Below are 21,001 nucleotides of genomic sequence, written 5' to 3' on the forward strand. Positions count from 1 at the left end.
ATGCCAAAAGAAGCTAGACAAATGAATTAACCAAATGCTTTTTATTGGTTCCATTAATTATTTCAATTGAATCTTGCAACACTCACACAGTCAACTCCCCGTTAAGGTTAACATCAACATTATAGGGGATAAATCTCATGGAAAAATATGCAATTAATTAAAATAAACTGACTTCCAGTTATCAAGTAAAATTATTGAAAATAGCTCTAACCCAGTCATTCTCTCTCCAATTGGTTCCCTCTTACATCAGGTTATGATATTATTGGTGCCATGTTCTCAAGACAGAACCTCAGTCATCAATTACTGCTCATTTTTATGAAAGCAGGAGCGTTTCATAAAAACCTCAAGGATAATAAACCTCTTCAAGACAGTCTGATAGAATATGGGTTTCATACAGTATAGGTTGACATTTTATTAACACTGCACATGTGACTTTCCACACGTCATATTTCTGAGCCTTGCAGCTGTGCAATTGATCCCCAGACGCTTCTCATTTTTCTCATGACCAAAGGCAAAAAAAAAAAAAAAAATCTCCTGAAATTACCCAAAGTTTGTGTTAGTGCATGCAAAGGGGCAAATCTTTGGGTTCTACCAGGCCAACTACTGGAGACTGGACCTTCATTTTGACCACTTACACAACAGTGCCGGGCATATTTACTACTACATCATCAAGTCATCCACCAGTCTGGTTCCATTTAAACTTTGAACTTCTCCTCAGTCCCATCACAGTCTCCAGTGGAGAAGCTTAATTAACTGTGCAATTTTTTCCACGTGGCTTCGTCCTCCATGGGGGTTTTACTGCGATCACTTCCCCGCTAACTTGAATTGGAGGCACTGCTGCTGTAGCAGCTGGAGGTGGAAGGACTAGGAGGCACCAAAGCTGTGCTGCTACCCAGGGCTTTACGAATGTGCGGCATCAGGAAGGGGTCACTGGCCAGCTGCAGCACATCTATGCGGTCCTCCTTGTGGTAAGCCAAGCAACGTCGAATGAAGGCCTAGGAAAGAAACAAGAGGCAAAATGATTAGCTATTTCCAGAAACGGACACTTCTTTTTTTTATTTAACCTTTATTTAACCAGGAAAAGAAACCCATTGAGATTAAAAATCTCTTTTGCAAGGGTGTCCTGGCCAAGAGGCAGCACAAGATTTCAGATATTAAAATTTAGAGGTGTGATGTGAAATATTAAAATCAAATAAAATCAAATGAAACAAAAAATGGAAATAATTTAAAACAGTTACAAATCAGAGATGCTGTCTCAAGTGCACTCATTCTAGACTTAAAATCACTCAGTGGAATAAGTTCTGTTATTTTTAGATCCTTTTTAAGTTGGTTCCATGTATAAGGGGCAGAGTATTTACAATGTTTCAATGTAAAAAGATGGAAAGATCTTGCTGCAGCTGGAAAAAAAAAAAAAGCACCTTTGCTTCAGTGGTGACCACGGGTTTCGGGGGGAATTGCACCTCCGTAGCTTTTAAGATGGTGTTTTGTTGCAGGATTTCCTGCTGTGACTGGTTATGGCCAAATGGCTAGAGAGAGACAACAGGGGATCAGTTAGCGGTCAGTATTATTCAAAAGGAAATGATGATCTTACCAAACTGGATTGTGTGATGCAGGTTCGTGGTTACCTTGCGGCCATATAAGGTCTGGTAGAAAATGATTCCTACTGACCAAACATCCACCTTGTTGGATATTTTAGGAGGGATCTTCCCCACGACAAAGCACTCAGGCGGTAGATACCTGTGAGTTACAAAAATCATAACATAAAACTGAAACAGACATTCTTCAATAGTTTTTCTACATACAGTATGCTAGTAATACACGAGTAAAAAAGGAATACAAATCAAGCTGGCAGTACTAAATTCAAGACTGTAGCTCCTCTGTTGCACACCTATCAAGACATCGCAGCCTCTTTTCTGGCCCCTCTTTTCTCTCCAGCCAAGCAGGTCTGAATGGGGCTGGAGGCGGTGTACCAGTAACAGACGCTTTTACAATTAGCATCTCTCAGGGATGTGTGTGGGGGCAGGAGGAGGGAATTGTGTACTTGCGAATAGAAGCCGGGGGCAATTATTGTGTTAAGCCCATCCTCATAATGGGAAAAACGCTACTGTATTTTCCCCACTATAAGGCGCACCTAAAAGCCTTTAATTTTCTCAAAAACTGGCGGTGCGACTTATAATGCGGTGCGCCTTATAGTGATCATAGATAGATCATATAGATTATAATAGAAATAAATTATAATTATAAATTATATCTATTATTATCATTATAGATCATTACGCTAATTTCTGTTACTGTAGTCAGGGGGATTTTGGATACTGTAGTAGGTGTCGCCGAAGTAACGCCGCTAAAAACGGTGCTACAAACGGCAGTAACGGCGGTTTTACAAAGGCAGGAATCGTCACAATGCACACTCGCATAATGGCGACTGTGATTAGACGGAGCCGGAACCATTGGATGCCGCACTCGCCCAGCTGTTCCATTCAGACACAGAGGAAGAAGATTCGAGGATGGGGAATGAACTGGAAAAGTTCCCCTCCGCGTTTGTTTTGGGAATGAACAAAGTTTTCAGAAGGCTGGTTTTTATTTTGTTAATTAAGTTTGACTTACATTACTTTTCTTCTTTTTTTTTTTTTTTAATTCCCTGTAGCGCATCTCCATCAGGTAGATACGTAACTCAACCCCAGCCACTATAGTATGGCATCTTACCGTATATTCCGTGCGCCTTATTATGCGGTGCGCCTTATACAGGACTGTCTCAGAAAATGAGAGTATTGTGATAAAGTCCTTTATTTTCTGTAATGCAAAAATGTCATACATTCTGGATTCATTACAAATCAACTGAAATATTGCAAGCCTTTTATTATTTTAATATTGCTGATCATGGCTTACAGCTTAAGAAAAATCAAATATCCTATCTCAAAAAAATAGAATATTCTGGGAATCTTAATCTTAAACTGTAAGCCATAATCAGCAATATTAAAATAATAAAAGGCTTGCAATATTTCAGTTGATTTGTAATGAATCCAGAATGTATGACATTTTTTTTTTTTTTTTTAAATTGCATTACAGAAAATAAAGGACTTTATCACAATATTCTAATTTTCTGAGACAGTCCTGTACATGAAGAGAGTAAATTGGCCATTTATTGAAGGTGCGCCTTTTAAAACGATGCACCTTATGGTGCAGAAAATACGGTACTTGTTGTTTAAAAACTAAAAAGCATTGACACATGTTTGCTTACCAGTAGGTCCCTGCTCCCTGGGAAGTCAGCTCCATGCCCTCTGCAGAGTTGTAACTGTCTTCGTCCATTATCTTGGACAGGCCAAAATCGGTGATCTTTATCTCACCGCAGGCTGTGCCGTTAACCAACAGGATATTTCCTGTTGAATACGTTGAAACAAATGGAGCTGTCTGTTAGTATCATCTGAAAGAGTGAAGACTCTAAAAGTGAGCCATCAAAACTTCATGAGGGTACCAGGCTTCAGGTCGTAGTGGATGATGGGTGGTCGAATTTGATTGAGGTACTTCAGAGCATTGACGAGCTGCATGACGATGGAGCGGCCCTCTTTCTCCGTCAGGGACTTATTCTGCTTCAAGTAAGAATCCAGGTCATTGCCGTCACAGTACTCCAGTACTGTGCAGAACCTGCAAACGAATGTATATATTTAACAGAAAGAAATGTACATGTTTTCCACCATATTATGCAGAGGTGTCAAGTAACGAAGTACAAATACTTCGTTAGCTTACTTAAGTAGAAATTTTGGTTATCTATACTTCACTGGAGTAATTATTTTTCAGACGACTTTTTACTTTTACTCCTTACATTTTCACGGAATTATCTGTACTTTTTACTCCTTACATTTTAAAAACAGCTTCGTTACTCTATTTCATTTCGGTCTTTAAAATAAAACTATCCAGTTCAATTGCTCCATCCAGATAGAGTGAATTTGGTTGTGGTTGTTTCAGATGTTCTTGTCCAGTTTTGTTCTTACATCCGTTCCCTCAGATTCCTGCAACTAAACTTGGATGTACATTCCAATAAAGGTTAGGATAAATGATAACATGCCTCTGAAGTTTGACTTTTTGCACCATTACAATACTTATAGGCAACTAGTCATCATATCTCCTGCTCTCTGAAACACACGTTAATGCTCAATAGTACACATATTTGGTTCTTTAATATATTTGCATTATACTAAGATGCATTCATTTTCAATGGCTTTTTTCCCCCTTACATTACTTTTACTTTTATACTTTAAGTAGTTTTGAAACCAGTACTTTTATACTTTTACTTGAGTAAAAAACTTGAGTTGATACTTCAACTTCTACAGGAGTATTTTTAAACTCTAGTATCTATACTTCTACCCGAGTAATGAATGTGAATACTGAAGACACCTCTGATATTATGTTTATAAAAAACAAAGTAAGCATGAAATATGATGGCTGTAGCTAGAATTCCCGCACTGTGACCTCTGCTATTCCCTTACAGGCACTTCTTTGGAAATGTATTCATGTATCAGATCGACGCAGCGACAAACAACAACTGTGATCTGTCTACTTGGCAGTCTTTCCTTCTAAACATTTCTAACCACAGTTGCTTCTTATTTTTAAATCAGACAGGTAGATAGTTGTGTTGACTGCTTAATGTTTAAATTACAGAGCAGTATCAACAAAAACAAGTGTAACACCAATAACGATGTAGGTCCTGTGAGCGTGCTGAGTGCATCGTTGCTACTTAGAATCACAAATAACACGTGTGATCTAATGAAATGTTGCACTTAATGGGTGCAAACCTCATTATTACATTTCCACAGGGACAAAGTCTTAAGCTTTATGGAGAGTAAGGCACTTACGAGTCTGTGTCGATTGAGAAATAGTCATATAGTTTGACTATTCTAGGATGGTCAAGTTCTTTGTGTATCCTGTACTCTCTACAGGCGTGTCTGAAAAGATTAAATAAAACATAATTCAGAATTAGCAAAAACATTCAGACACAACTGTGAAGAGCCTCAATGCAATATTAGATCATAAATCAATTAAATACAGGATGTTTTATTAGTGAGTAAATCTTTTCAGACTTACTTGTGGTAGTTTTCTTTTTTCTCTTCCCTCCAGTTCTTGTTGAGCTGATGGATTTTAATGGCTACATACCTCTGTTCTGTTAAATCAAAAGCCTGCAAAAGAAACATGACATATTAAAAAATCTATCGTCAAAAAATGTTATCATCAAGAGGAACTTTCATTGATTGTTTAACAACAACCATTTACTACATGCAGGGAAGTCTCACTCTAACAAGACCATGGCAACATGACCATTGCTCATAAGTGAAACTGTAAAAAACACATATATTCCAAAATAAAGGGGGAAAAAATTGGCACTATTTTATAAATGATACATGCTTACTTTGAAAACTTCACTGAAACCACCTCGTCCAAGCAAACGTATTAGCAGATATCGCTCATTCAGTGTGGGATGGTCTTTAAATCTGCAGAGGAAGATTTAATTCAATATGATTGTTTAAGCTTTTGTTGAAAGAAAAATAACAGAAGTTAACTTAGACAGGCTAATCTGTGGCGATACATACTTGGAGTTGTCCTCGTTGTGGATTCTCTTCAGCTCCCGGATGTGCAGGTTTCTTACCCGCTCCAAATGTTCCAGCTCTGTCTGGATCTCTGCTTCTTCCTGCAAGAATCAAAATTCAACACCCATTTTATTCTCAGGTAAAAACAAAAAAAAAACAATTACATATACAGGACTGTCTCAGAAAATTAGAATATTGTGATAAAGTTCTTTATTTTCTGTAATGCAATTAAATAAACAAAAATGTCATACATTCTGGATTCATTACAAATCAACTGAAATATTGCAAGCCTTTTATTATTTTAATATAGGTGATTATGGTTTACAGCTTAAGATTAAGATTCCTAGAATATTCTAATTTTCTGAGATAGGATATTTGAGTTTTCTTAAGCTGTAAGCCATGATCAGCAATATTAAAATAATAAAAGGCTTGCAATATTTCAGTTGATTTGTAATGAATCCAGAATGTATGACATTTTTGCATCACAGAAAATAAAGGACTTTATCACAATATTCTAATTTTCTGAGACAGTCCTGTATACATACAGCACTTATATACATAAGAAACCAAAACGCTAAAGGCTGAATTATGGTTCTGCGTTAAATCAACGCAGAGCCTACGCCGTAGGGTACGCTGCTACGCGGGAGTCTCTCCGTAGCCTACGCTGCCTGACCTGCACCTCCCAAAAAATGTAACTACGCGTCGAGGCGACGCAGACCCAACACAGGCCGAGAGGGCTGTGATTGGTTTGCTTGGCAGCAACGCATTTCCGGTTCCGGTTCGTGAAGCAGTCGTGAACTTTCAGCGACCTTTTCTTCGTGTGTGATTTTTTTTTTTTTGGGTTGTTTTGTTTTTTTACACAATAGTTGTCCTTATCTCTTTGATTCACTGTGACTGGAAAAGCCGGAAGCTAAACGAAGTATCAACTAGTGCTCTGGGTGGGTACTGCACCGCGGAGAAATCCGAAGGGTTCACAACGGCGTCACAGCAACGGCGTAGGCTCTGCGTTGGTTTAACGCAGAACCTTAATTCAGGCTTAAAACTGCAAAAAAGACCAAGCTTGTACCTTTTTTAGACGTCCAATTCGAAGTTTGAAAATCTCCTCTTGTGCACGGTACTCTGCCAGGGACAACCTGTGTGAGAGGATGAAGCAAAAGGTCAGCTGTTGAAAATAAAAAAAAAAGAACTGAAGTGTTGTCTAAATGTATACACGTCACAACATTAAATACAGAATAATAAAATTAACACATCTGTCAATTCTCTAATGATTTATGACACTTGGAAAGACATAAATCTGACTTCCACAACACACAAGTCAAATAAAAGTAACCAGACAGCAGACGCCGCTGTTAACCTTACTGGCCTTGCTTTTATGCTATGATTGACTTACATTTCATTCTCGTGGCCGTTGTTTCTGCTCCTTCGTTTGCTCTGCTCCATGTTCTGTGATGGTGTCTGGCACATGGGAGGTTTCCTCTTCCCCAAAAGCTTTCTCTGCTTTTCAATGTCCTCCCGCTGCAAGTTGATCCGCTCCTGCTGCCTAACGCACAAAAAAGCAACTTTGCATCACACATTTTTGTCTGCGGGTAGGAAAAAAAAACAACCAAATTGTAGTGCTTCTCAACATGCTGACTTAATGAGGTTCTGGAAGGCATATCCATCTGTCCACTGCTCAGTTAAGGAGGCTCCGTGGCGTACGGTGGTGAAGTGACCTAAACGTAGCCGGTCCTGCATGCTCTTGTCCCTGCAGGCCATCTTCTCCTGCTTTGACTGCAAAAGAGATGCCAAGTTAAAAGTCAAGCCCCACCATTGTTTAAAATATGACAAATGTTTTAGTTTTAGACGGTCTATGATGCCAACATCCCACGGCCTACCATAACATTGTGAAAATCACATTCCAACCAACCTTCTCAATAAGCAGCTTCTTGCTCATGGTCACACACTTGTTGAGTCGCTCCTTGTAGCGCTCCAGCATCTTCTGCTGCTCGTCTACCTGCCGCCTCAAGTCACAGTTCGCCTGTGAAAACACAAGAGATTTGTTCAGAAAAGTCAATGCTGCGGATCTCTATCAAATGGAGCAAATCACTTACTCATTAAGGCTCCAAAAATCAACTTTTATTAAGCGGTGGAGCCGCTTTATTAATATGTCATAGCTTTATTAATACAATGAGGTCTATTACCCAATGTTGCTCGGCCCAGAGTAAATATGGTGCCTGCATTTCTATACACACCGTTGTACCTTGGAGTGGACAATTATTATTATTAATTTTACTATTTTTATTTAATTTATGGGTTTGTTATTATGTACATATATTTTGGAGTGAATAATTATGTTGTTGTTTTCTCTTGTTTTATTTGCTTAATACTTAAGTATAATGTGTACAAATGTTGTATGCAGCTGAAAAAGGTAAAGGAAGAAGAAAATGTATATGGTGTATTGTTGTTGAAAACTAAATAAAAATTAAGTTCCAAAAAGTCAATGCTGCAACAATGAGCAGTCTTTCAGTATAGATTACTGACATTACCATGTACTCAAGTTTTAGATCATCTTACCCTCAGAAGGTCATCTATCCTTCCTTCTTTCTTTTCCAGGTCAGAGTTCTTGACCTTCTCCAGTGCTGTCAGTTTTAGCAGCGTCAGGTCGGACTGAAAAGATAGCAAAGACAAGAACAATGCAACACTTATTTTTTAGTCCATGCAATACAATAATTCACTTAGTTCTGGAAAAGTTACTAATTTCCCGAAAATACATCACAATCAAGTGTCGCCATTTGGAATATCAAAACTCAATTCAAAATGCTGACATTTCATTTTAAAATCAGATGGCTAGACTTTAACCTCTGACGGTGGCACTCATCTTACACAATCAATGTAGACAATTTTTTTTTTTGTTAAACACTTCAAAGTTGGACCTTTGTGGCATTCACGTCTTGGCACAGTGGAGTATTTTGTGAGATTCCTTCAAATTTGCACAAAGTAAAAAAGGTGTTTTCTGAATGGAAAGTAGTTTAGGAATTCAAGCCACTCTTCTGAAAATGGCATTATGGATGATTGAACGTGTAGCCACATATCAAGACATACCAAAACTTAAATAAGAATATAATGAAGGAATCATAAAGGAACGTGATGAAGCTTTGGTTCAGGTTAGACAGTTACCTGGATGGCTTTGTGAAAGCGGGACTGTGGGGCCGCTGTCTTAAATGAGCTGCAAGATGAGGAGTCTGTGTGAGTTGAGCCCATAGATGAAGGGCTGCCGTGGTGAAACTGAAATCCAGGCAGACCAAAAACAGAGATTAAAAAGGAGGTGAAATGCAGAAAATTCAGATTTAATACAAATAACGGGGGTGAGATATTAAAGTCGCTAAGAATTTGATCAATCAATAAGTTCTGTTCTAGTAGAGTGGGGGAAAAAATGTCTTAACTCATTCATAAAAAAGTCAAAAAATTAAAAACCACTAACATTCCTATCACTGGTAAGGCAAGGCGCAAAAAACTACAGTTTACTGAACAGAAGCTGCACATGTTTTTCAGTAGGGTTGTCAGAACAAAGCAAAATTACTTAATTAACTGCAGAATTTGAAAAAGTTGAATCTGCTTCCAATTTGTCACTATAAAAAAACTCATAGCATATTGGCCAGTTAACTACTGTACTGCTGCTGCACTGTCATGTGTGATCGCTCTGCAACAAGAACAGCTGTTAGACTGCAAGAGTCGCAAGTTGCATAAGAATTTGCTGTTGCTGCTTTTGAGTCTCCTTCATAGGATTAGCTGCAGGGCTGTTGCAAAATCTTTATAAGCACTCAAACTCTCTAATTGACACAAATCCGACCCTTGTGAATTACACTAAATGAGCCTGCTACCCAGCAGCAACTACTAAACTAAAATTCAGTGTGTTTGTCGTAGACCAGAAAGAGGGCTCTAAACAACATCAATTTTGATCAATCAAAATCACACAATGCATAAGCTTTTCATGCAAAGGGACACTAGAAGTCAGTAATCACATGTGTAACTGAGAGCCCTCTTTAACAAAGCACTCGCATGCTTGTTAGCAGAGAACATTTTGTAGCTGTGATAAAGGACAGATGCTATCTTAGCATTATAATGAATGAAAATAGCAGATGAAAGCACACCAGTTAATGTTATTTCAGTAATTAAATCCATATCATTCGTCATCAACAATCACTCCACTCTTTCAACCGCACACACCATTTTTACAAAATGAACACACTCCCCTCCTGTGTCATTTACTGCCTTAAACGCAAACTGACTGCACAGTCTACAGTAAAGGAAAGATGCCCCTAAGTTTTAGACAATGGCTGAAATGATCCACACATACCACAATGTCAATAACTAATTCCACAATTATATCAAGACTCACATAACCATCAGGAAATATTGACACAGTGTAGAAAGAACAACTGGTAAAGAAACAAGCAGATGAGACTACGAAGACAAATGCCACTGCTCACCAGAGGGTAAGACAGAAAAGGGATTCCTTGGGCTGGACTGGTGGCAGACGTGCTGCTACCAGCAAACTGACCATGCAGGGATTGATAGGAATGTTGACACAAAACAGAGAGAAAGAGGATAGAGGGGTTATTCAGAAAAAGCTGAATGTAATAAGTTATTTGCACTGTTATGAGGGGGAGATAATAAAGGTTGAGGGTGAAACAGCTAGCAAGAAAAACAACAGAGATAAAGAATATTATTAACATTTAAATTCTACTCACCTCAAAATAATCTCTTATTTTGTGCCCTCTCCCTTTTCCTACAGAAAGAAACAGACCATCCACAAAATAGGAAATTAGAAATGTATTTCTGTGTGATGTTACGTAATGCATTAAAAGTGTTGCCTAGAGAGAGAACACATTGAGGCTGATATTTATTCCAGATATAGTTTTCAGGAACAGCCATTTTTTTCCCCCCAAAAGTGAAAGTGAGTATTTACAGCCAGCAGCAACGCAACGATGTAGCCTAGGTTAAAAACTCCCCGTCACATTGTTCAATTTAGATAGGATTCTAAATTGCTACGTTTAATTTATTTAACTTTGTATAATTTTGAGTGGTCTCTGTGACTGCGTTTCCATGCATCAATAACCCTTTTAAAACCCGAATATTGGCAATAACCCGAATTTGCACGGCCATGTAAACACCAATAACCCCTTTGAATAACCCGAATTTGCTGATATTCAGGTTTTTAAAAACCTGACTATGACCTCTGGGTTACTCTTAAAACCCGAATATTCAGTCATGTAAACGCCAAACGGAATATCCCCATCAAACGGAACAGGAATTTGTTTTCTGCGCATGCTCTGTTCACAAGGAATCCTGGTCTTTTGAGTCCAGGAAGTTCTTATAAACACGGAGAAACCAAGACCAGGAGGAGACTAATCACTTCATAAATGTAATGAAGGATATGAACATTTCTGCATTTGTATACGGTAGAAAGTACCGGGATAGCCAGATTTACAAGAAGGTGAGCGAAAAGCTGCACGAAGCAGCATTTGTTTTGAATTTGGATACAGGAAGAAGAAGCGGAAATTACGGGAATTGCGTCATGATGTTCTCCGCACATCGCTGGTTTGATCCAGATATCCTGAATGATTAATTACCATGTAAACGGAATATTCCGAATGTTTCAGTAACCGGAATATTAGCAATAACCCGAATTTTGACTGCATGTAAACGTAGTCTGTGTTAAGTGCCTTGAGATGACCTTGTTGGGATTTGGCACTATAAGGGGACAGAGATTTGACTGAAACAAAATGTGAGTGATTACAGCTGTTGTTGGTGACATCGGTGTAATGGCACGGTCCGCAGGGCTGCTAAGAAATCCACCCCCTGCCTAACACTCAGAACATGCATATAGGCGATACTGCATACATTTTGATAGGTACCGGTACACTCTCCATTATATTGCATGTCAAAGAATCAGAAAGATATCCACTTTACAAAAGTATTCGGCCACATATGTTAATTGTTGAATTCAAGTGTTTTAAAACACCTTGATGTACACAATCAAGCACAAAACGATGCAGTGTCCATTTTCAATCATCTGTGACACAAAATGGGCCATGCTGAAGAGTTCGGTGCTTTAAGCAGGTTACTGTGACAGGATACCACCTTTTCAATGAGACAATTCATGAAAGTTCCTCCTCATGGCATATTCCACCAATTGTTAGTGGTGTCATTAGAAAGTGGAAGCATTTAGGTACAACAGTATCTCAGTTATGAAGCAGAAGACCACATAAAATCATAGAACTGGGTCAAAGTCTGCTGGTGTGTTGTGTAAATTAAATGAGTGGAAGCTATTACACCTTTAACAGAGGGACCAACACTAAATTAAAGCATATGTATTTCAAAACAATATCATTAAAATCCTTGTTGGTGCAAGGGTCAGGTGTCTGACTACTTTTGTTTATAGCGTACATACTTCTTTGTACTGTGTGGTGTACAAAAAACTCAAATATCCTATCTCAAAACATTAGAATATTCTGGGAATCTTAATCTTAAACTGTAAACCATAATCAGCAATATCAAAATAATAAAAGGCTTGCAATATTTCAGTTGATTTGTAATGAATACAGAATGTATGACTTTTTTTTTTTTTTTTTTAAATTGCATTACAGAAAATAAAGAACTTTATCACAATATTCTAATTTTCTGAGACAGTCCTGTATATATGAGCAAACGACCAATCCAACAATCTGACTGCTGTGCCCAACACCCTCCCACACACAAAACAGAAACAAAACGAAACAAAAACAGATAAATAAAGAAATAACATACAAGTTGCATCAACAGAACGATATTCATATTATATATTCAGAAAAATCTTGTATAACGGACACTTCAGCCAGGTCACCTGAATGTACAGTAGGCTTAAACCTGTTTCAGCTACACCTTTAGGGTAAGAGAGCCTTTACTCCTGGAAAATGACGTGTGCTCTGGACGTACCTTGGCTGTTGCTGTCAAAAAGGTCTCCTTTTCTCTTCCTGATCCTCTCATTAGTCTTCTTCTCTGGTGTCTGACAAAAACAGGAAATTAGTTTAGATTATAATTATATATATATATATATATATATATATATATATATATATATATATATATATATATATATATATTTTTTTTTTTTTTTTTTTTTTCATTTAATGAACAACATTCATGGAATGCCAAAGTCTTTCAGTGTGGTATGATGATATATGTTGTGCATTTTTGCACTGAACTAGCTGAAATAGGTTGAGAAAATAGAAAAAGCAATAATTTAAAACTCAGCTTACTGCAATTTCTGAAAAAAGTATCCTATTTTGGAGTTTTCTGAGCAAACAGAATATGGAGGAAAGCTTCTGACTAATTTGTTTAGAAATAGGGATATTGGAGGAGTTCTAAGTGAGAACATAACATAGGGAGGACTAAATCATGCGTGAATATACTATAGATGTGTTATTTTATGGTTACCTATTTTAGTTTTTCCCGGAATACTGATAAAATATACTTTAGGAAAGTATTACTTCTGTGTTGTTTGCATAAAATAATGTCCAATAAGTATAGAATTTAGCTCATTCTTATTCTACAAGATTATTATTATCTTAGCTTAAAAATTGTTCAAACCTCAGTGATCAAGGTCCATTAATCGTGAAATGTTTCTCATTTATAAAGGTCACAACATGTGACGAGTCAGAGAAAATATGTAGGAGGATATTCAGTTCGGGTTCAGTTGGGCTGGTTAGAAACATTATTGCACAAAAATTAATATTTAAACACAATTCTATAGCATATAAAACACAAAAGCTGTATAAGTCATAAATAATAAGACATCATTAGCTGACTGGCACAAAGATGCAGCACAAGCTTTATGCACAGGCATGCATGACATGAGGCAGGTGATGGAGACGGCCAGGGAAAAGTTGAAGATGAAGGAATTTAAAACAAAAACATACAAAGATAGAAAAATTAAGGTCTGGGGAAATGTTGAGGAAATAGTAAATGAAGATGGTACATGTGCTATGTTTCATTTGTTGGTCTAATGCAGTGTTTCTCTATTCCCCTCCTCCTTTCCCCCTGTCCTGCATGTTTTAGATACTACCTTGCTTGTAGCACACCATGATACAAGTAGCTGTGTCATCCACAGACTTGTGCAGACATTGATGTGCTATGAAGGACAATTAATTAGAATCAGGTGTGTTGATGCAAGGCCACATTTAAAACATGGAGGGCAGGCAGGAATGGGGACTGGAATTGAGAAACACGGGTCTAATGAATCACCACGGTTTGAACATTTAGGTTAAGACAGACCATGATTATTCCTAGCGCAGGAAAACAAGTTGGGTTTTCTTGCCTTTTCTTTTAAAACCAAATGCTAGGGCCCCTTTCAGCTTTAATGTAACCAATCCTCAGTCTTTTGTGTTCATATTTATCATCATTATTATTATTATTATTATTATTATTAATAATTCAACTATAACTCACGTTTCATTTGATGGAATGAATCTGTGTTTGAAGTTTCTCAACAATTGGCTGATTTTAATCAATGGATAACAGCAACACTGTGTCAGATATATCAGAATTGGTCAGAGGTGTCTTCAGTATTCACATTCATTACTCAGGTAGAAGTATAAATACTAGAGTTTAAAAATATTCCTGTAGAAGTTGAAGTATCAACTCAAGTTTTTTACTCAAGTAAAAGTATAAAAGTACTGGTTTCAAAATTACTTAAAGTATAAAAGTAAAAGTAATGTAAGGGGGAAAAAAGCCATTAAGGACGAAAGCCATTGAAAATGAATGCATCTAAGTATAATGCAAATATATTAAAGAACCATATATGTGTACTATTGAGCATTAACATGTGTTTCAGAGAGCAGGAGATATGATGACTAGTTGCCTATAAGTATTGTAATGGTGCAAAAAGTCAAACTTCAGAGGCATGTTATCATTTATCCTAACCTTTATTGGAATGTACATCCAAGTTTAGTTGCAGGAATCTGAGGGAACGGATGTAAGAACAAAACTGGACAAGAACATCTGAAACAACCACAACCAAATTCACTCTATCCGGATGGAGCAATTTAACTGGATAGTTTTTTTTAAAGGCCGAAATGAAATAGAGTAACGAGGCTGTTTTTAAAATGTAAGGAGTAAAAAGTGCAGATAATTGCGTGAAAATGTAAGGAGTAAAAGTAAAAAGCTGTCTGAAAAAGAATTACTCCAGTGAAGTATAGATAACCAAAATTTCTACTTAAGTAAGGTAACGAGGTATTTGTACTTCGTTACTTGACACCTCTGGAATTGGTCACAGATGGGAAACCCTTTTCAAGTCTGGGGAAAAGGCTATAGCCCTATGATAATGCTGGTGCAAGATGTAATGTCTTATTTATGCAGTAAAATATAGGACGGACATCTACAGACTGTATGCGTAATGGCACATTAACATAGCAACACTTGTGTTTGCTATTCATAACCTTATGGCAATAGTTAATCAAGAGCTTACCTTTATTTATTTTATTTTTGAAAGAAAAAAAAAAGTGGGTTGCGTAGCGGGTCGGGTATTTTTTATGCATCATCAAAACTTGCAGTCAGGTTGGCTAAAAACGTCAGTTGTTTCTAAACCTAACCGCACATCACTGATGACTACTAATTTAAATCTGAAATGTCACTGAAACTTGGGAAGTGCACACATGGTCAAAGGAACTGAGAATGAGGCCCCGTTTACACGTAGCCGGGTATTTACAAAAACGGAGGCGTTTTCATGCGTTTTGGCCGTTCGTTTACACGGAAACGGCGGTCAAAGTCACCAAAAACGATCATTTCTGAAAACTCCGGCCAAAGTGGAGATTTTCAAAAACTCCGTTTTCCCGTTTGCGTCTAAACGGAGGAAAACGGAGGAAAACGGAGATTTAAGCTTCAGAACGTCACATTATGCACCAGAAACTCACCAGCGTCATGTGTGCGACCTGTGTTTACAATTAGTTTGGCCACCGTCAATATTTTCTTGTATTTTACCTGTTTAATATTCTAAAGTCACACTTAAAAGTAACTCCCCCCCCCCCCCCCCCGTCCAGCCTCCTGCTCATTCAAGCCTGTGAGCGCGTCAGCCAGCAGCATGAAGCCTGAATTATGGTTCCGCGTTAAATCGACGGCGTAGCGTACGCGGCGTCGCGCAAGGTACGTGCGCGTCGCCGCGTACCCTACGCCGTAGGCTCTGCGTTAATGTAACGCGGAACCATAAATCAGCCTTAACTGGAAGTTACACACGTGTCATTTGTTGATGTTTTTCCAGGATTCTGATTGGCTTGCATGACGTTAAGAGCGTTTTCATGCGGGTCCGTGTAAACGAGGATTTTTTTGAAAACGTAGAGGGGAAAATATCCGTTTTTGTAAATACCCGGCTACGTGTAAACGTGGCCTGAGTATACAGGCACTTCTCATTTTCTGTCTGGAGTTTTTCCCCACCAATATTACCTCTGGTTCCTTGTCACTGAGTGATCCTGCACTGCACAGAGATTGGCTTGATGATTCGCTGTTGGTTGCACTCTAAATAGAGAGGAGACACACATGCTGTGATTGACTGGTCAAGTGTCACTCTTGTGAGCAGAGCAAAAAACATTGACAATCTCGAAATGTAAAACCAATATCCTTTTTTATGCATCAATAAACAAAAAAAAACATGGGAGCTTCTTCTTAAATTTCAAAATAAACTCAATAATCCATGCTCAGATGTCACTAATCAGACTAAAGATCTGTCAAATTTAACACTATGTTTACAGTTGTGATATTTTAAGATGTTCAGCCCCTTTGCACTGTTGAAACAGGAAAACATCTAAAACACACAGGATAGTGGATCTTGAGGAGCAGGATTGAAGACCCCTGCTGTAAGGGATTCCAGCACAATTACGTACACCTACAGCCCTTGAGGGACTGTCATCATACTAAAATGATAAGTGAGGGAAGCTAAATATGTGTATAGATGACATTTACAGAGCAGAATCAGTTGGGGTCATACATGATTGCCTGATGAAACTAAGAAGCAGCAGCTGGCTTACTAGGGAAACAGGCTAATGCTTTTAAGGCCTGCTGGCTTTCTTTCGTTCAAGGTCACACAAACAGCCAAGACATTATCTCAGTCTTTTTCTATCAACACATATACTATAAATGCTCTTTGCAATGTCTTGAATGCAAATGTATTACACTCTTAATAGTAGTCCACATACTCAGAGCCTGATATCATTTGTGGTTTTATTAACACAGCCAATAGGCCTAACTATTTATTTTAGGGCGCATTATATAGGTCAGATCATAAATAACAGTGATTGCATTTTCAGAGGTGGCCATTTTCTCAAATGCAACTCCTCACATAATGGCATTCTGTTTTTCAGCAGTGCTGTCCTGCAACATGAAGGCGATTTCAGCTTCACCGTCCAGCTAAAATACAGAACTGCTGGCCACCTCCAATGTCAACCAAAACAGAGCTGGTCTTGTTTTACCTTTCGCACAGGAGAATGGGTAATTGCACCAAATTAAACTCCTGAACACAGAACAGGACTGTTCATAGAGAGAGCAGTGAAGACTAACCTTTAAGATCCAGCCTATTTTCAATGCTCTAACAGGTTAAAAGGAGAATGAAGTGATACATTCCAACAGAAAAACTAGAAGATAGTCATGTTACCAACCCAATTTCTTTCAGGAAAAAGAAGGAAGCCCCATAGTTTTCAAAACTGAATTTCATTTTAAGTCATATCTTATTATGCACTATTTAAAGTTAGAGTCTATTTAAGTTATACCAACCTTGGGCACACCAACTCCAGTGAAGCGAGCCTCAAGCAGCTCCTGCCTGCGGGGATCCAGGCTAATAGCCTGGCTCTGAAGTCCTTCCATCATGCCTAGAAAGAAAAAGGTAAAAAAGCAATATAAAATGCTGGACAATTTCAAAATCTGAACAGAAAATAAATGGGAAATTAAATAATCCACTAATCCAATAACCCACTGCCACTTCTTGCACCCCAATATTTGCAATTTTGTTTTATTATTGCTGTATTTTATTCCTCCTTTTATTAATTTCCCTCTAGGGATTAATAAAGTATTTTTGAATTTGTACTTATTCATTTACAGTAAAAGGTATTCAATTAAATTCACATCAATAACTCAAAAGTACATGGGTTTATGCCCGATAAGTTAACCTTTGCTATTTGATAAGTGATGTCTTTTGTATTTATTGACAAAAACCAGGCTATTTTTAATGAATGAATGGTTCATAAGATAAGATACGATAAGATAGTCCTTTATTGATCCCCAGAGGGGAAATTCGGGTGTTACAGCAGCTCAAAGTCTAACAAGTATGAAAAATGTAATGTAACGAGGGAGAAATGTTACAATGTTTTTTCTTAAACTACAAGAGGTCGACTGTGTTCATTTGAGACGTCATCTGTTGAGGTTACAGGACTGTCTCAGAAAATTTGAATACTGTGATAAAGTCCTTTATTTTCTGTAATGCAAAAATGTCATACATTCTGGATTCATTACAAATCAACTGAAATATAGCAAGCCTTTTATTATTTTAATATTGCTGATCATGGTTTACAGCTTAATAAAACTCAAATATCCTATCTCAAAATATTAGAATATTCTGGGAATCTAAATCTTAAACTGTAAGCCATAATCAGCAATATTAAAACAATAAAAGGCTTGCAATATTTCAGTTGATTTGTAATGAATCCAGAATGTATGACTTTTTTTTTTTTTTTTTAAAATTGCATTACAGAAAATAAAGAACTTTATCACAATATTCTAATTTTCGGAGACAGTCCTGTATATTATTTCCACACCTGAACACTGAACAGCTTTGACTCCATATGAATAAATCCCACACAGACATTTGCTTCCACAGCATCAGCACATTCATTTTCATCGACTGAAATGTCAGAACTCCATAGTGGAATCATGCAAAACTATGCAAAGAGGAACCAGCTAACTAAATCTGAGCATGGTACAACTACGTCAAACATGACTGTAATACCTTCAAGTAACATTTCAATCATAAATGACAACACGTTTATTGATCAGAAAGTCCCCATCTTGAAATCCACCAGCTTCCTAAAACAACAGGAGGGCCATAAACGCATGATGACCAAAAAGAAAAAAGAAAAAAACTATCTCAGTTTTGGGTGAGGTAGCCCATAATAACCCATTAGCGTATTCATAACAAACAATGCCACCCAGCAAACTTGAATTGGTTCCTCATAAACTCTTATGACAGTGAATCAGTGTGACTGAATTAGGCAGAAGTTGCAGCATTTAAAGATATTGACGAACAAATGAAGAACTTGGCTAACGCTAATTAGCAGATCAAAAAAAGTTATCCACATTTCCAGGGAGGAGAGAAGAGAAAGCAGAACACAACACCGCACTGCATTGTTGAGTTATGGATGATAATGACAGTTTAGATGAGCCTGTTGTCTGAACGAGGCAGGGCTGGTAAGGTTACTGAGGTAATGGAGTCTCACCTGGAAAACCTGCAGCTTTCCCCGCTGACAGCCCTAAAACACAGCCATTTAGTGACGGCAAAGTCCTTAACAAGTCCAAACCTCACACATACCAAAGTACTGTTATCTGAAATAAATAATCCATGAACAATTATGTCGAAAACAGCTACGACATTTGTTAGCGTAGCCACCGCTAGCTCCACGTAGCAGCTGCTGGCCTCATTCGGGCGCTAGGCCGCGATCCTCGGGCTTTCCTGGGCTCCGCCCGCCGGGGCTCCTGTCACGGACGGGCGGGGCGGAGCTGCCAATGCTCCGAAACCTCTTGACAAATGTTGTCACATTTCTGCGTCATTCGGTCTCTACTTTGACGTTATCAAGCATCTAAAGTGGAAACAATGGCCTTGTTAAAGTCCATCCCTTCAGCAGATGACAACAGATCACAATCGTGTGCTCCGAGGCCGCAGGGAGCTCCAGAGAGAGCTGACACTGACGCTTCTTCTCCCCAGGAGCGGGTTGACTAATGTCACCTCCTCAGGCCGGAGCATCCCTGCACTGGCAGGAGTCATGCTGGGGGGGACCGGGGCCCAGGGGCCCCTAGGGAGGATCATCCTCAGTTAGAACTTGTTCACTTTGGCAAAACATTTGGATGTTAAGGAATTTATTCAATTTAAAGTCCAAATAAATAAATAAATTAATAAATAAGTCCTGAACACCATCATATTAACCATCATCTCATCAAATCGCATCTCAAAACTCATCTCTTCAGAACAGCTTTTAATGTGTGATTTGTTTTTTTATCCTTTATCTTATCTTTTATCTCTTATCTTTTTTTATCCTGTGGTTTTTAATTTAAAATTTTCTTGATCTCAACGTTTTATCTTGTGTCTGTGAAGCGTCTTTGAGATCTATATATAAAATAGATTATGAATGAAATAATGAATTTTTATTTCAAACATGTATATAAAATGAAAGTAAAAATAATAATAAAAAAAGATAAACATTTACATCTTCATATAAACATATGTTCGAAAAAAAGGAGTAGGAAGAAGTGTACACTTTTTCCTAGTTCCTACCCCTTTATAACACTATGGATTTACATTATTGCTATTACAGTATTATATCTACACAATATCCATATAAATTATTATTATTATTATTATTATTATTATTATTATTATTATTATTATTATTATTATTATTATTATTATTATTATTATTATTATTATCATATTTATTTGGCTCAGTGTTAGCACTGCAAGATTATATAACTAAATGATTGATGTTTCTCTATCTGTCTTATTCTGCACACATAGGTATTTGTTACTACTACTAATACTACTGTCATTTAGCAGACGCTTTTATCCAAAGAGATTTACATCTGAGAGAACAACACAAGCACAAAATCACATAGGAGGGTAGAGCTGGATCAGTGCTGGTCAGACTGCTGAGAGTCCAGTTGGACACGGGTGCTGTCACGCCAGTGTTAGAATATATATATACTTTATGTAAATAATAGGAAAGAATAGAAAAACAAAGATAGATGGAATTTCCAAAAGGCATCATTTTTTTCCCCTTTATATAAGAAAGCTACGTCTAAAAGTGCGTGCAGCTTACTAGATGCAGAAGTGCTCCTTAAAGAGTCTTTAGGTTGCTCTTAATGTTCTCATTGAAGTTAATGGATGAAGGCCTGCGATGGACTGGCAACCTGTCCAAGGTGTTTCCTCCTGCCTTTCACCTGTAAGGAGCTGGGATAGGCTCTGGCAGACCCCTGTGACCAAACAAGCCCCTGTTTACAGACTTGAAAAAGGTGTTCAAACTGAAAAATATACATTAAAAAGAGAGAGAGGGAATAAAGCCCAAAAGAGAAATGAAGCAGACACATCTTTTTGGCTTTCTGTACTGCATCCACTGCATGTACTGTTCATTTTTTGTGTTTTGTGTTGA

General features: G+C 37.7%; 1 protein-coding gene across 2 annotated transcripts; it reads right to left on the minus strand.

Annotated features, from left to right (window-relative positions):
• Positions 1 to 22: 22 nt before the first annotated feature.
• LOC133419769 (serine/threonine-protein kinase tousled-like 2) lies at positions 23 to 19,592 on the minus strand. 2 transcript variants are annotated; one of them, XM_061709182.1, is made up of 21 exons: positions 19,079 to 19,592; positions 17,364 to 17,458; positions 16,041 to 16,112; positions 12,540 to 12,609; positions 10,313 to 10,350; positions 10,052 to 10,117; positions 8,739 to 8,846; positions 8,136 to 8,228; positions 7,489 to 7,599; positions 7,216 to 7,352; positions 6,973 to 7,122; positions 6,649 to 6,715; positions 5,586 to 5,683; positions 5,405 to 5,486; positions 5,083 to 5,174; positions 4,854 to 4,943; positions 3,476 to 3,645; positions 3,242 to 3,380; positions 1,626 to 1,737; positions 1,419 to 1,526; positions 23 to 995 (listed from the first exon to the last, which is right to left on the minus strand). In XM_061709182.1, the coding sequence occupies exons 2-21, from the start codon at positions 17,454 to 17,456 to the stop codon at positions 816 to 818; spliced, it is 2,076 nt and encodes a 691-aa protein (XP_061565166.1). In that variant the 5' UTR covers positions 17,457 to 17,458; positions 19,079 to 19,592; the 3' UTR covers positions 23 to 815. The 2 variants fall into 2 exon arrangements, with proteins under 2 accessions (XP_061565166.1, XP_061565167.1); XM_061709183.1 differs by lacking the exon at positions 10,052 to 10,117.
• Between the last annotated feature and the right edge of the window lie 1,409 nt (positions 19,593 to 21,001).

The sequence above is a fragment of the Cololabis saira genome, chromosome 19 (assembly GCF_033807715.1).
Source record: "Cololabis saira isolate AMF1-May2022 chromosome 19, fColSai1.1, whole genome shotgun sequence".
In the NCBI taxonomy this organism is placed as follows: domain Eukaryota; kingdom Metazoa; phylum Chordata; class Actinopteri; order Beloniformes; family Belonidae; genus Cololabis; species Cololabis saira.

Coding starts and splice junctions, on each gene's coding strand:
- LOC133419769 (XM_061709182.1), bottom strand. CDS start 17,456: ATGATGGAAGGACTTCAGAGCCAGGCTATTAGCCTGGATCCCCGCAGG. Junction 10,118..10,312: donor AAATAAGAGATTATTTTGAG/GTGAGTAGAATT, acceptor CTGCATGGTCAG/TTTGCTGGTAGCAGCACGTC. Junction 6,716..6,972: donor AACGGCCACGAGAATGAAAT/GTAAGTCAATCA, acceptor CCTCTCACACAG/GTTGTCCCTGGCAGAGTACC.